We start from the raw sequence: 17,669 nt of genomic DNA, 5'->3' as shown, positions 1-17,669 counted from the left end.
GATACATAATAAAATAGCAGATTAACACCTTTTATTGGAGATTAATAAATAATTATTCCTAAAAGAGACAGAAAGAAACAACACAAAACATATAAAACTTATAAATGAATCTAAAAATGGTCATGAGATTGTCTTAGTCATAACATTTTATTAGAAATACCAGGGGCATAGGTTGTGACTTTTGGCTTTTAGATCTTATTTTTCAAAACTGTATTCTCACAGAAGCCTTTAAACTTATTTTAAATATTACATATTCTTTTGATAGTTGTGTGTTCTTGGAACTGAAGCTTTAAGAGAAAACAACAAACACATGTATCTCAAAACTCATAAAGTTAGACAGACACACTGGAAACTAGAGAGACACGGAACACTGGTGGAAAAGCCAAGATGCAGCTGCAAGATGTTTTAACTTACATTTGAGTGTTTCTCCCGCATAAGGGATATGTAGCTTAAAACGATCACAGCTGGGTCCAGGGGTCAAGGATGTACAGCTAAAAATGAAGATAAGAGAGGAAAGAATGTGCTAAGCAGTTACAGATGGTAGCAAACAATAACATTATTCTACAGGATACAAATGAATAACAGTAAAGATATTGTGACTACTACAAATACTCATCCTTATGATTCTGAGAAAGAAGAAAAAGTGGGAAAGATGCAGGAGGCGCATTCTCTTTTGATCAGCAGCTCTCACAACAGCATAAAAATGTCAGGATTTGTGCTAACTCTCCCATTTTATAAAGAAAACATACATGCATGCAAAATGCTCTGGTTTGAATGTGTATTCAGAATGCTCTCAATTAGTCAGTCATCAAGTTCTCCACTTTGTGTACAATCTTGCAAGTCACAACTCTGTCGCAGTAACATGGTTACCTGCTTCCTATCCCTGTGACCCATATATAAGAGGGATCAATCTTAATTTTTTAGCCACCAACATTTATTAATTTTTTATCGATTACAACATTAAACTTTTCCCTTGTGGAAAAGTCTCACAGTAGCCTTCAAGAGGGCAAGTTTCAGAATCAGCTACCTGAGGCTGTAACAACTGAGTATGTATATTTTTGGTCTGTGACTGTCCTGCTCATCTGTAGCATTGAACAGCAGCCGGGCCTCATGGTGGTGAGCATTTCATAAATAAAAAAGTCACTGCAAAACTGTTGAGTGCCAAGGCCAGAGATGATCAACTTTTTTATAGCTTTTAGGTCATAGACCAAAATTTGCAAATAAAAAATCTCAAAATCTCAGCTTCAAAAGAAGAAACAGGGACACACATTGTTTCATTGGCAGGAATGGTCTCTCTGCTGTGGGTTGCTGGGCATATGATGAGTATCAGGAGCAAAAACACTGGAAACCCTTAGAAGTTCATTGCTTTGTGTTTCTAGGGACCTTGATAGCCCTGAATCTTCTTGCCAGCCTAACATTATTGAGAACTGTTCACAGCCCCAGCACAATTGTTGCAAGCCACCTAAAAATCAAAGCATACTGGTCAGCTGTAGGACAAACACTGAGTGATAATTCGGGTAGACAAAGGTAAAATAACTTGACTAAACTTATATATCACATCACTGGTAAAGCTCTGATACACACCGTTCTCAACATACTGAAACAAAACCACATTTACTGGGCTGCACACACAACCAAAAGCAGTAAGATGGGTAGGCCAGAAAATTGTAAAAAATTCTGATCCTACCTTGTCAGAAACAACATCGTAACTCCTGCAGCTCTATCTGTTACACTGCACAAAAGACATCAGGGTAAATGGTACAATCTTAATTCTCACTTACATACTCAAAATGGTTCAGAGAGCCCTTTCTCTCAAGTGCTGGCTCTAGAGTCTCTTTTCCTCTTTCCAATTGCAAGTTATGGAAACCATATGCACTGACTTCAGATTGTTTATATTCAGTGAGCTACATTTACTACAGTCAAATTTGTGCCTGCATGTAGCTTCCTCAAAAAGAAGCAACCATGCAACTACAGATCAATTAACTTATATGGAGTTTCCACAAGAATACTAGAAAACATAAGCAAACCACTTATGAGCAGCTAGAATCTAAGACAGATACAATTAAGAGCCACAAGCAGTTAGCAAACTACACTGATTCAGCAAGAATACACCATATTTTTTCAGAATCACTACATAAATTAGATAACCGTCCTTTCAAATCAAAAGCAGGAAACATATCTATCCTGTCCTGTCTTTGCCTTAGAGAGGTTTTTGCAACATCTTTTGAGAGCATCATGAGAAGCAATCTAGAACAACATAATGTAGATTAAAATTATCTTACTATCACGTATGTGCAGACTTGAATGGAAAGCAAGTTTCAAAAAAAGATTAGTTCACATCTTGCTTCATCCAGGAAGAATGACCTGACTCAGTTTTCATCTGCTGGAACAATGCTTCGCATTTTATTGAAAGACTGATGATGGAAAATAAATGATGCTTTGTGAAACCTGCTGATGGTGCAAATGTGAAAGGGAATACAGAATGTCAGACAATAGGAACAAAGCTGAAATGTATTTTGATTTAATGTTTGTACTATTTAACTTTAAATTTCATCCAGCTAGGGCTTATCAAGAAAAGTGAGCATCACCAGCCTGACCAGGAGTAAAATCAACTTAAGAATACAAAAGATTGGATCTCTAGTGCAACAGAAACAAAAGAATATAATTCTTTTTCAAGCTGCACTTTTTTAATAGGTGAGAACAGCAAAATGGGAGTGCGCACTGTTAGGATGTTTTAATGGCTGTGGATGAATTTAACAGCTATAAAGACATTATCAGTTACTTCCAAATAATTTCCATGGCTTACATCAGGTATAAGGCCAATTCTAGGAAGCATACCAAAAAAAAAAAAAAAAGAAAAAAAAAGGGCAACATACAAAGCATTTTCAAGTTCTAAAATATCTCTGCAACATCATTTAATATTTAATGAAAATTTCTTTCAAAGTATCACAGGTCACAGTCTGAGATATATCTCAAATACCATCAAAATTACACTGTTGTTCGCTTTTCAACAGACACAAGGATTTCTGATCCTGTAAATACCCTACAATCTTTTCTTTTAGTACAATGGGCCATTTGGAAATGCTTAGGGAAAGTACAATATTCTTAAACATTAAAATAAAAGCCTTATTTAATGGTAAATGCCCCTAAAAGCAATACTAAGTACTTTTCCTATATTATTACACTGCACTCGAGATGTTTTTAATTTTATTGGTCTAGAAATGATGGAAAGTGACAGTATTAACATTTTTTTCCCCAAATTTCTCTGGCTGGGCTGCACAAGAGACTTCAATAAATGTAATAGGCTAAGCAACCAAGCAGAAGTACTATATACATCCATTTGAAATAAGGCAGTTTCTTTTTAGAATAAATAGCAAAAGAACAAAACTCCTAAGGCAAACCAAAACTTTGGTATATGTAGGAGTCTATGCATGACCTTATTTCAACAGAAAGCCCCAAGTAATGGCCTGAGTATGGATGTTATCTCTTGCCTGAATTCCCTTAACACACAGAACCTCTTAAAATTATATACATGCCTGACCCTGAAACATGACCTCTGTCTTCTCCAAAATGCAAGATTTTTGTTTTTTGGAAATGTGATCCTTTTCCTTAATGTGGTCCACAGAGACGTAACACTTGAAAAGGAATTACTTGTAACAAAGTCTTTTAAAGATTATTTGTTGTCCTTTCTTTACAGGAATTGACATACAGAACAAAAATACCTGGTTTTGAAAATTAATGTCATAAGCCTCATGATATATGGGTGTGCTATCTCTTTCTTTATTAAAGGAAAAATATTACACTGGTTTGCATTTATTAATCTAAGTAATTATATTTTTCATAAGAGAGCCACAGAAGCAGGAATTAATGCTCTGATGTTCAGAGCAGTGATATATCTTAGTCTTCATAAGATGATTAATGCTATACCACAATATCTCCCACAATGGTTTCCCTACTAAAATATCAAAGAATCATCAACTTGAAAAGTTTCCGGGACAAAGGAATATCCTTAAGTACATTGCTTAAAATCATATTGCCCTATTCAAAGGGGCTGTGCTGAGACTTCTGGTTGGAAATTGGTATGGTAGATGGAACTGGGTATGCAGCAACCACAGCTGAATACAGCTTTTTACCTTTCACAGCAGATTTTAGCTAAGTTCCTTGAGCAGATACAGCAGGTTAAACTCAAGATACATTACATCCTTATGAAGTAATTATACCAAGTAGGAGAAAAGTAGAATATTCCTTGGCTGAGTGTTTGATCCACCTTACTTAGACTGTGACTACTGGGAAAAGGTTTCTTTCACAGTTAATACAACACACATAAACTAAACCTGTTCTTATTCAAAGCCATTGTCAGCACCAGATGCTTAGTTATAAGTGTTCAGAATTCTTTATCAGTCACAAAAGGAAATAAAAAAGATTATCCAAACAAAACAATAACAATAATAACAATGCAAACCAGGAAAGTCACTCAGTTTTGCTGCTCAGAATAAGGCCTCAGTCTATAACAATAGGTATAGTACAATCTATCTTTCTGTAAAACAGAGCCTTCTTCCCAGAGAATCCTAAATGCCTTTAAGAATGCAGTTTTACTTGAGTTTAACAGCGAGGTTTCCTGTTATACCAGTGGATTTGTGATTGACTATTTTGTTGAATTGACACTTCTGCTTTGTTTAGACTAAAAAAAGAACCTAATTTTGATATTTTGCAGGATTGCAGCCACGGTGATATGGAGGACACTGATAATCCTAGATTTCAATACCATCTTCCCATAAACTAGTTTTCCAAAACTATCAGTTGAAAGCATTCCCAAGAGAAGCAGTTTTAAATTATTCGGGCTCTGTTAAGATCTTATCCAAAATTATGTTCTGTGACAACTGAAGGGATCACAGTGGAACAAAAGAACAACTGTTTATCACCTTAATCATGAAAGTCAGGAGATGGATGGTTATTCTAGCCCAAGACCTTAAAAAAAAACCACAAAACCCAAACCCATCAAGACCTCTCTCCAAATCCACCACTTTATATCCCAAAATTCCAGTCAGAGGCTTGTATGCCACTCCTAAAATCTCCCGCTTAGAACCATATAAAACCAGAGAGAACATTCATCATTGTCAACACTCAACAGGAAAATGAGTAATATCCTTTTTATTTCTTATTTCTTTTTAATTTGTGGTATAGGTGTAAGCCCAAATAGTCACGTAAGATTTATCTGATGACTATTATATTTACTGATTAAAAAGTATTCAATGCATTTAGTCATTCTTCCTTCACAGATCACACAGAAGCTTTAGTGCCAAATCATCAGTGAATTTTACTGTACAATAGCAAAGTCAAATTAGACTAAGAATTTTAGCCTCCATAATTTCAGGAACTTAATATTGCCACTGCCTAACCTGAATAGTCAGAGATGCAAAAGCTTCTTTAATCTCATGATGCTTAGGCTGCTATACTTGCTGTTCAGGATCAGTACTGAAAGATCAGTACTTCACTGGAAAACAGACAACTGTTTTTTGTTCACCAGACTCTTGGTGTAAAAGCCAAGAAAGCTTCACACTGTGTTAGAGACACCTCAATGGAGAACACAGCTAAAAAACAACACACAATTAATAAGCAACACCACAAAGTCAGTTCTGACCCTGGCTGTATTCCCAAACCCTCCCACCATACCTAGGATATTCATCCAACTGTTCTATATGTGACGTATATAGATACTGTAATGGGAAAAGAAGGTCAAGTTACTTTCATAATACAAGAGGCTAAGAATGAATATTATTTTAGGAATGACGAGACACAATTCAATCAGCATTCCAGAGGCTGAAGGTTTTGCCAGCAAGAGTCAAATACACACATTGAGGAAAAGACAGGTTGGTTGTTACTAAAAAGAGGCAGCAAACTCAAAATTCCATCCAAAACTCTTATGTGGCATTTGCTAAGAAAAGCACCTCAGTGTTCAAATCCAGTAGAACAGCCTTTGTCGATGCCTTCAGATTTTTATTTCCTCCAATTTTTGTAGATATAAATCTGCTCTAGTATTCACTGAAGACAGAGTATTTAATCCCATTTAATTAAGAATTAATTGCAGAACTCACAACAGATGGGTATGCCACGTACAGAGGCATTAAGAATAATTAAAGTGTGGGGAGGGTGGAGGTGAATAAAAGGAAGGCCTGCAGGTGACAGGCTTTTTGCAAGATCAGGAAACAGAAAAATGGTGAAAATCACGTTTTAGAGCATTGACACCAATGACAACACCCTGTATTAGGTGGTAGCTCCCTGCAGCACTGCAGAAAGCTTTACAGGCTCCTACGCAGTATTTAGAGTATTGAGCAGCTGCTCCTGAAAACAAACAGATCCAACCAAAATTCTGTCAATCAGGCAAAATTTGAAATGGGAGAGATGGTCTTGTCAACTAACTTCCACCTTCAGTTTCCCTTCTTTATACAGACATATGTATTACACGTACTAGAGAGAGAGAGGGACTTGCTCCTAAAAGACACACATCGTGGCTTTTGGGAAATTAAAACATACTTACATTTAATCACTACTTAAATGCATCTCTTAATTAAAATATTAAAATCTGAAAATCAATTGACAATTATTCAAAAAAACTTCCCAGCAGATAAACCCACTGTTTTCAGAAAACTCATTTGTATCCTGTCTGTTTTCTTCAAACTTGATATAAAATTTAACTATAGCCAAAGACTACTTCTGACATTGCAATAAAGATTATCATGTTGTTTTGAATCCTGACAGTATGGGTGAGATTCCATAATTGCAACAGCATTTCAAGCCACAGTTATCATCTGGGAAATTCCAAAGTGTCTCCAGATATATCAACGATCTCCTCAATGTAACTTTCATCTACTGTAAATGCTGATTTTCCTATACATATGTTTATGTTTTCTTGTAAGAAGTTCATCGCACTAACTGGAACTTTTAGAAAGCAGTGGGATTCAAGGCAGAACATATATACTAGAAAAACAACCCCTCACTTCCCTTCTGCACCTATAGGTAGATTTGCATTTTTTTCAAAGTAAAGTTCAAATAAATATTTAAAATCAATTCAGCTGCCAGCAACCTGCTTTCACTAGAAACATGATATAAAAGTATCTTATGCCTATCTTAGTAAAACAAATACACCACTTGTATAGTAACAAAGAATGTAGATTTTCTTAATATAAGTGAGGGTTTGCCAAAGCAGATGATGCAGACGTGGAGAGCTCTGGGACTTCAAGAACTATAAATCTCTTCCAGAGCTGCCCAAGTGTCATGGAGCTCTGTGGTTGCCAAAACACCATTGCTTCTGCAGGAGGGACATGTCCAGCCCAGTCTCTCTGATGGAAACAGAGGAAGCACACCTATATACATATATACAGAGAACTTCTACATTACATTAAAACACACACAAACATCACATGATTCTGGTATTTCTTTAGCACCAACCTCCCTGTTCATTTAGCCTAGCAAGGATGGGTATAGAACAGCTCTTTTCCAGCCACCACAGCAGGACAGGTTGTCTACCACAAAAAAGAAACGAGAATTACCACATCTACTGTACTTGCAAGTGGACTCGAAAGAAAAGCTCTGAAACTATCTCACAACTTTCCGTTCATAAAATCTTCTTAGTTTAGAGTGGGATCACTATTGAGTCTCAGGGAGCTAATGATGATACTAATTAAGATAAATAATTAAGCATTGACAAAGTTTTCAACAAAACATATTTTACAAACATGCTTTAGAAACACTGATAATCAAACTGATTTCCTTTGTAAGCAAAATCTTTTATACTTTGGTAATTTCATGTAATTCTTTTTAAAGACTACACATGGCACACACACGCCTCAAAAGAATAGAATAGAAACAGGAAATGGAAATTTTAATGAGGAATGATCAAAAATTGAACAGAAATAAAAACAACAGTGATGGGACAACATTAATAACATACACTCTAGTATAGTATGTTTAGGTAAACAAACTAGTGAATTTGCAGTATCATAAACTGTCACATGTTCATGGAAGGGAAAGGCACTCCTTCATTATACTCTGAGACCAGCTGTACCCCAAATTCTTGGAACTCATAACCAAATTTTTAGCGAAGAGTATGAGGGAGTGGCAGATGCATCCTTTGGATTTACTTCATCTCCCTCCCCTCCTAACAGATTCAAACCATGTTTCAGATTTTCACAGCTGCCATTCAATTATCTATTACTTTGCAACAAATTACGACCTAATAATGTGTCACATGTTTTACTTCTACTGTTCACTAAAGTGAACTCCATTTCTTGAGAAAGAAAAATAGAATCAGACAGGGTATGTTTTTACTTTTAGATTACTCTAAAAGAGAACCGTCCTTCACCAAGTATGAAATTACAGTCAACCACCTGTTGTTTCATATCCTGAGTTTCATATCCTTCCAGTGTTCACAGAGAAAGCATACTTATACAGCATCACATAAGTGGAGCTGTTATAAATATCAGCTTTAATAAGCCATGTAGCATTGCTCACAATATTGGCTGTAGTAGCCATAAAGACTCCCAATCCATTTTCTAAGTAATTAATTTAATTGTATTGGAAAATACAGTGAATTGGTATCAGGGAAAAAAATCAAGGACTAAAATCATAGCCCATGTTTATATATTTTCCCCCTTTAACAAATTAAATAAACAGTAAATGGGTCACATCCCTGCCCAGGATGGGGGGGTTGGAACTACATGATCTTTAAGGTCTCTTCCAAACCAAACCATTCTATGATTCTATGGGTATTAGGAGGGATCCAGTGATCCTATGTCTTTTGCATTTCCCTTTCAAAGTTTTCTTCTAATTGCAGTTTTAGATCTTTTTGGTCACAGATACCTATATTAATAGTTTTCCTAATTTATAGACTCTCAGGAGAAGTTTATGTCAATACAAAAATGAATTCGGTTTTTTGAACATGAAAGTTAGGTCAAGCGAGGATCACTACATTTAGAACATAAATCCATAGTTTGCAATCACACACATACTCAAAAGGGCAACTTCAGATTAAGTGTATTTATATAAAATATTACAACACTGGCGACACAGTGCAAAGCCTGTGAAAAGATAACACCTGAATAAAAACACCAATAATTCTCCTACTTCTAGCATTATTTTAGATCAATTACAACAATAAAGATATGCAGTAGACTAAAGAGATCAGAAGGAAAAGGAAGGTAAAATTACAACAGACCACCTCATGGAACCGCACCTGCAGAAAGCAAGCCCCACATTGCTTCACGTTACATTTTCTCCAGAAGTCTCACTCTAGAACCCCTCAGCTCACCTTTTCTTTCTCTAACTTCTCATTCTCACATTAATTCTTACAGTTCACCCCAGCAGTGCTAAAACTATTTTCAAGATTACACCATAAAGCATAAAATTAAGCATCACTTTCCCCATGGTCCCATCTAACTATACCTAAAGAAAGGAGTTCCATGTACATTTTTCTTGATGATAGTCAAAAAAATCCTCTTCTTCCCTGCAAATGCTTGTCCTTGTCCTCACTGTCCAGTTCCTGTTTTCTCCCAGCATCACAGTAAGAGCTAGGCTTGGCTCATCTCTTATCAGCCTTGGAGGCACAGAAAACCATGTAGGACCTCCTGCAATGACAAGACTATTTATAAGCACAGTCACCTTTAGATTCCAGTGAAAAAAGGGTCCAGTCTACCCTGAGCTCTTGTAAGTCTGAGTCCCCAGCACACCACAGATGTCTTGACCTGTCAATTATGCCACTTCTAGTACCCCCTATATCCCTAAGTTCTTCCCCATTCTACATCTATCTAAAAAAACCTGAATTTTGCCTATGTGCAACAGGTTAAAACTAAAACAACAAAATCATGTACACAGAAGACACTACACCACTAGAAATCTCTGAGGAAATGATTCCTTCTAAGTGTCTTCATTGCCTGTTTGCAGTTGGCCTGAAACCATATCACCTTCATGGGGTTTAAGTTAAGGCTTATGACTATCTGGCCTGGAAAACAGGACAGATAATCACCATCTATTAATTCAAAAATTCTCAGTACAGAAGAATTCTTAACAAAGAACATGAAACAATGTACTACTAACACCACCACCATGCACCTCCGCAAAAAAAAAAAAAGGAAAAAAAAGGAAAAAAAAAGAAAAAAAAAGGAAAAAAGAAGAAAAAAATCCATGCCTGAAGTGCAAGAAAAACCTACAAAATTTTATTGAAGAGACTGAAAGCAACATTTTAGAGGAAGGAGCAGAAAAGAGAGAAAGAAATAATATAAATTGGGAGACATTTTGAAAGGTCACTGGTTGCCCTAACTATAAACAAGACCAATCTAATCAAGTTTTTCTACTGAATAAAGAAGTGAGAATTCAAAATGGACCAACAACCACTATGTCGTGTTTTTGGTTTAAAGATATCATTTCAGTGATGCATGCAGTGATGCACAGGAATCTGGGGCTGGATTTTTAGGCAATGTAAGTTTAAAGGGCTTTATATGTGGCTTTTGTTTTTTCTTGTCTCTTTCTCATAATGAAATTCTGCAATTTCCATCAATTAAATTGGTTTTATCATTGGGATTTCTTAACTGTACAATATTCAATCCTAGTGGTCTCATTTTATTCTTTCAGCCATATACCAAAGATTACAGAGAAAAGAACCTGTGGCCTACACTGTGGAGTGGTTTGCCACAGACAAAAATTCCCTTCTCTCAGGAAAGACAAAATAAGTATGTTCCCTTTTATTGACTTTTACTTTCTTATGCATTAGTTAGGAGGCTCACTTGTACCTCATGGACTGAACTTAGTATCTTCAATAAAAACATCAACTTCAAGAGCAAACTGAACTCTGTTAGTTTGCACATACAGCACTAAGTATTATTTTGAGATGCTCACTTTCAGTTAGAGAACAATAGCTACTTCAAAGAATGACTGCACTGGGCAGTGCAATGCCAGGTAAATGCCTAAGATTGTAGATCAAGAAACAGATTTTAAATAATTAATTATTATATTTCATGATTCATTCTTATTTTGCACACTGCTAGAGAATGATCTTCAACACTGTTGCATACTGGTCTGTCAGGACAGCACCTCTGATCATCTCCTACGCTTTTAAAGCCTCTAATCTTATCAGACAAAGTCTGTAACAAAAAGGCTAAAACAAAAAAATACATAATATTTTGCTTCAGCTTCATCACAAGCGTGCATTAGCTTTTTAATATAATGCCATATATACATGCATGCACATGAGAGAATCAGACACACAAGAAATAAGAGCATATGTAAGACTGGAGGAATTTACTGACCATCTATCCAAGAAAGTATTCTTCTCTACTAATGAGAAGAGAAAAAAGAAAGTGAGCTGTTCTCAGCTTCTGGTAAAATGCAATATGCATCCAAGACACATATTAGAGATCTGTTCAGTTCACATTAAACAAATGCAAGGATTTGGAAGTGAAAAAAATTGGACTGGATACCAATTATTAGATTTTAGCTGTCTTTATAACAAAAAGTCTTAGGAATTTTTTCTCCTGCAGTGATGCACAATGCAAAGAAATAAGAGACATCTGTTACAACAGAAAGACCTGGGCATACACCTACACTAACACAAGCCCCATTTTCAAGAAACATTCAACAAATTCCCAAGATAGGGACAGCAAAACCACATTTAAACATCTTGTTAAGGTACACTTTTCCAACAGTATTTAGCACACTAGTGGTACTACACGAGATGCTCTCTTTCGACAGAAAAGAAACAGTTGTATCAAATAGTTTCTTGTCATTTTTAATAGATAATAAAAGTGATTACCATGGCATTTACCTTCTTCAAGGTCAAACAAGAGGAAGCTACTCACTGTCCCTATCTAAAAATACCAGCAAAGACATATTGTGCAGTATTTAAAATGAAAAAATCTCGGGAAAATGTATGTAGTCTTTTAAAAGAGAGCCCAAGTTACTGCAATTATCGAGTGCTGCCTTTACTTTTTAAATTCCTTTCTTTCCTCATAGCACTTGAAACTGACAAACACAAACTTTTTTATTCTGAACAACTTCAAGCACCTTGTTTAAAACTGGTGTAAAAAGAATGCCAAATATTGTGGAGAGTATTTACAAATCTATTGCCAAATGCATGCCCTACACCTTGACCTTTTACCAGACAGACATTTTGCCTTTGTTTTTTCATCATTCAGAAACAAATGCAGGAGAGTGCAGCCTTGGAGACAGTCAACCCTTTTTTGATCAGCACAGAAAAATTGCTGTTCCAAGTGCTGCTCCCCAGCACCAACTCTATCAAACTGTCCCATTAGAGCTTCAGCCTTATACACTTTACTTGAGAGATAACAAACTCCTAGTAGTAAGATTCTTTGCAGTGAAGAACAGTATTTGTCACCAGTCACTGGAATGAAACAACTTATATTGTGAAAAGGCAACAGTACCTGACCAATCCAATATAGCAGCAAAGGACTCATAAGACCATACTTCTCCAAGAAACTGCCACATGCTTTCAAGTACATATTTTGAACAAAACGTAGCTATTTTTAAAAACTGCTTTTCATTCTACAGGTGTTCAGAAGATTCAAATTCATTAAGCTTTATACATAAAGAAAATGTAAATGTTAAAAAAATTACCGACAGACACCAATGTGAATGATGGATATGAACTTCCCTCAAGTAACTAAAGTAGAATCTTTCACTTTAAATTAATCAAATGCAAAAGATCAAGCAAAAGCTTTAAATAACTGCTACACTACTGTAATAGTATTTCACAGCTAAAATCAACATTATTTCAAAAAGTATGCACATAAAAATGCATACTTACTTTAAAAAGGGAAATGCCCAAAAGAAAGGGAAATACCAAAGCATATTGCAGTCTACTTGATAACAAAAAAACTAGATCATCATTGCTTCTTAGGAAGAAGGGCAATAAAGTTAAAAATATCTTATTGAAGCTTGATAATAAATTATTATATTGAAATTTACTCCAAAAATAATTACATTCTTTTGACTACTCTTCATATAGGTTTCTTTCAGGAACACAACTACTTGCACACATAGCTCAATATCAAACAGACAGGCAGAAATCAATAGTGAATAAGACAAGTGAAAAGAACAAAATACTAACATGGTTTACTACAAACCACTTACATAAAAATTCCACAAATAATCTTCTCATAAATATGGAATAAATATAACCATGGAAGTATGAAATTTTAGATTTTGTTATGAGTAGATATCTAAAAAAATAGAATCTTAATGTATGCAGCTTTAAATCACTGTATTCATTTTGAAATTTTGCCTGGTGGAACACATCAAAGTAATTTAAAAAAACAAAATCAAGTTTGTTGAGTAAGAAGAATAGGCTTGCAGCATAACTTGAAGCTCAAGCATGGGCCCTGATGAACAGCTGTAGGGGAAAAAAGAGTTCTCAAAGGCAATGACCACCACAACTATGCCTTTCACTCTCATAACACACCATAGGAAAAGCAGCCATCTCTTAAATAACTGGATTCTACATTATACAACAATTAAACAACCTTCACATAGGAAAATATCCTCTATTTCTAAATCTACATAATAATCACTTCTCCCTATTCAACATCTTTCCCATGATTATATGTGTAAATGCTAAGAAAAATGCCTCAGCCACAATTCAGTTGGATATGAGTAGATTTTAATATCTAATTAAGATGGGTCAGTATTTCAAAGAGACACTAGTAGAGATTAACTGAATGATACAATAAATGGCATTGACTCAAGTGGCAGCAGTATTTTCTTTGGGTCTAGAACAAAGTACTATCCTATGCAAGAGTTAAAAATGCTTTCATCCACTCTGTCATCTTGAAGAATGTATTTTATTAATGCAACACAGACACTTGCCAGGGTTTTCTTATCACCAGAATCAATGCTGCTTAAGGTGCTATATTTCAGACATGACCTTACACCCTTGCTCTACTTTTGTTCACTGCGGGGCCACATTTACAAGAAAACTTGTCCACCTAGCCTTTTATTAGTATTTCTCTTGAAGAGTTTTTTTCTTTTCTGTTATGCCATATTATGGAGCTCCATTTGGGGGTCTGCATCTGTAGGGGCCATATAAATTCTATAAATAGTACTTAGTCCTGAATATCCTAATCATAGATGTAAATATATGTGTCTTATGAGACTGGTACTGTCTAATAAGTTTGTAAAACACACAGACATTATGAAACTGTAACATATTATTATAAAACATTTACATACTCAAAGACTGCAAAACAATAGGATTTCCTTACTATGACATATTTCCCTCCCACACTTGAAAGCAAAGCAAATTAACATATCATCATACTTCATACATCTAACATCAGCTCTTTAATACAGTTTATAAAACACAACAAAAGTTGTCAATCTCAGCAATAAGTCAGAATAAGGGCAAAACAAGTTCCTTACTAAAACCATCTGACATATGGATTGACTTTTCAAATAATTAAAGGCTTAATATGCTTGCCATTTACAAATCAAAATCAACTCATGTAATAGGCTAAAATCTGGTAGTTGATCTTGTACCGGTGAAACAGAAAGGAAACACTTTCCACTTCTGAGAATGTCAAAACCAAGGCTCTGAGTGGACAAGGCCTCCTTAGAAGTACTACTTTATTCAGTATGTTACCATCATTTCTTGTTAACAACAGCTCCTGTGTCTAAAACCTAAGAAAGGAGAATGGATGCATCTTTTTGAACATTTTATTTTGCTATACATTGTAAAGCACTGGTTCATTAGGGAAGGGGTGTAACAACAGTAACTCCTAATTTTCTCCACTAGTAACAGTGTGTTATGTGACAGTGAAGCAATCATATAGCCCTTCCCCAGAACCTTGCAGATGCATCCGTTTTCAAAATTAATAGCTGTTGAGGAAATTACCTTAAATATTATGAGATTTTAAAGGTTACAATAAAACTGTATTTATTTATTACTAAAAATCTTCCACATAACACACCAGTTAAAGCAGAAAATATTTGCACATTCTGTAATAAACTCAAGCTAGGCTAGGGTTTTAACAGCCTGGACTAGCATATGTACAACCCCTGTCAATAAATGTACAATCACTATTCAAAAGCAAAGTTTCTAAACTGATAGTACTCCCAAGTGGTCTTATTTATTTGTGAACAAGAACTACTCTTTATCTAACTTCAAACATTTAATCCAGCACATTTAATCTAAACCTGAATGATTCCACTTTCTAATTTTAAAGCCTGATTTCAACCCATTGAAACTGAACAGAGATTTGCAACTGGTATCCTGAACTTCATCCCCATTTCTCTAAAAATAATTCTCCATTGTGATTCATTTTCTTCACATTTATGTCCAACCCCAGCGACCTCACGGTTCTGTTACTTCAAGTACAATCACCTACGTTTGCCTCTTCTGATTATTTTTTCTGTGTTGTTTCCTTTTAAAAAAGTGTCATGAAAGTGAAAGTGTACAGGGGTTTGGATCATCTTGTGATGTGAGGACAGGGGAGGAGAGCAGGCCAATGGCCTTCAATTCATTTTTGAACCTACAAAGTTTTCCTCTACAACCAGTATGCAGCAACAAATTTAAATCTACTAACAAGGCTGTGAGTTGGGGATTTTGTTATTTGTCAGCTGACATGAGACTTTGAGAAACAGCCTGTGGAGTGTCAAAGAACTCCTGTATCCAAGGCTAAAGACCACTGAACTAGATCCTGAGTTGTGGAAGGGGCATCTCTGTAATACTGTGATTCATCCATCACATGGTAAATAATTTTGCACTCTTTACCAGTTCAGCAATAGCACAGAGCAATAAATCACAAGAATTTTGTATTTCCACAATGACATGTGAATTCAAAATTTCCTGCTATAAATAACCAAAAATTTATTTGTAACAAACAAAAAGTTTTCCAAAAAACACATGTATGAAATTTACATTTCAAAGAAATTTCAAGCAATTGTTAATTAATTCTGTTTACAGCAATCAAGGTTTTAAGAAAGTAGTTTTACCAAAGAAAGAAAACATTCTAAATAATTTTAAATAAATGAAGAATCTTGATTATCTTGACTTGGTCTCCTAACAACCTCAAACTAAAACAAAGACTCAATATAAAGAATAAGATTTATGCTTTTGTTCCAGAACAAGGAAAAAAGTTTTTCTAATATGTGCATTTAGATGGGCCAGTGTCTTTAAACAAGCTATGAGACAACCTCTGTCAGGTGCTGTACTTGTGTGTAAACTCCACGTTAACAGAGGTACTATGCAATTTGAATCATGGGGTATAAGTGACAGGTGCAGCTGCTGGCAGCTTTTAGTTTTTTAAAGAATAAACTCCTGGAAAACATTCAGGTTTCAACAAAGCAAATACAAAATCTTCTTGGCAGGACCAGTGGCCAAAAACCTTAGACACCTATTAAAAATACCTTTTAAAAGAGTCAGCTAGAAAACACTGCTTTTTATTATTTTAATCTATTACTTTAAAGGCAGGCAGCATAAGCATTCAGTGGGTCAAGAGCAAACCCCTTAGCTACCTCTCAACAAACAATTGCGTTTTCTCTCTAGTTTTCTTTGTATTCCTTTCTCTTCGATTTCAATTGGAAAAATGTAAGAGCTCCAATCACAGCTTTCCTAGAATACTAGTTCAAGGGAAAGAAAGATCTAGCATGAAATGACAGCAGCAGATGCAGTATTGCTCAGCCTGTCTTATGTAATTTGCAAGCCTAAATGTCAAGCCAGTCAACACTAATAACAAAGTCATGGCTTCTTAGACCTCCATGTAAATCTGTACTCTCTCCCAGCACCTCACAGGGAGGGAATGGTTCCTTTCCAACTAACCCTAGAATGCAAACCTCCTTCCTGAAAAGGCATTGTTACAACCAGAAAAGCTCCTCCAAAGTATTTAATGAAACCATAACAAAACAGACTTCGGAAGCACATTAAACAACATTTTCAGCAGAACTGCATTTTAAACAACAGTGATTTGTGGTGGTTCTGAACATCTTTTGTTATTTTTATTATGCTATCGTTCAAAACGATACACAGAGAGCAGTTTGTACAAACAAGATGATTTGTATATCTGAAGCAAAAGTCATTTCAGTCTCTGAGCTCCTGCAGCAAAAAAAAAAATAAATACCTGAATCAAAAAGACGCTGTTAGATACCCAACTCTATCAGAATAAAGCAATTTCTGACATGTGTCATCTAAACATTTCACTCTCCTCATACATTATTCACAGAGGTTATACACCAAAGTCTGTTTGTATATGCAAATCCTAAAATTCTATTACTACCTGAAAACTAATTTGAACACTTCTAGAATTAAAAATAAAAGGAGCAGCTTAGCTTATTTCAAACACTTGGCCCCTACAGCCACTTGATGTACTGAGCTGGAAGGAGGCCAGATAAAGGAAAAGTTACTTTTTCTCCAGGTTTGGCATATTTGTGACTACAGGTAAGGTCACACAAATTTGTCTTTCAATTTTTGGTTTACAGAGAAGATTGAGTAAGCAAGTGACAAACAACAGAAAAAAGTGTTTGTAACTATCTCACTGCTGAAAACCAGCATTATCAAGTGGCAGCGACGAGAGTGTCTTAACAAGACTATATTGCCAAAAATATGACAAATTTAGTCTCCCAAATGACAAAATGGTACCAAGACAAAAAATAATGTAGCTAGTATGTCA

At 35.4% G+C, this 17,669-nt stretch overlaps 1 protein-coding gene across 1 annotated transcript in view; it reads right to left on the bottom strand.

Moving 5' to 3' along the window:
• BABAM2 (BRISC and BRCA1 A complex member 2) overlaps positions 1–17,669 on the bottom strand; it is a 155,745-nt gene that overhangs the window by 137,812 nt on the left and 264 nt on the right. Inside the window, exon 2 of the mRNA XM_062489233.1 lies at positions 415–491. Within this exon, the coding sequence (XP_062345217.1) occupies positions 415–491 (77 nt within the window). The remainder of the gene's footprint in view (positions 1–414; positions 492–17,669) is intronic.

The sequence above is a fragment of the Cinclus cinclus genome, chromosome 3 (assembly GCF_963662255.1).
Source record: "Cinclus cinclus chromosome 3, bCinCin1.1, whole genome shotgun sequence".
Classification (NCBI taxonomy): domain Eukaryota; kingdom Metazoa; phylum Chordata; class Aves; order Passeriformes; family Cinclidae; genus Cinclus; species Cinclus cinclus.
The sequence above is the reverse complement of the archived record's forward strand: the minus strand, read 5'-3'. Positions and strand labels throughout refer to the sequence as shown.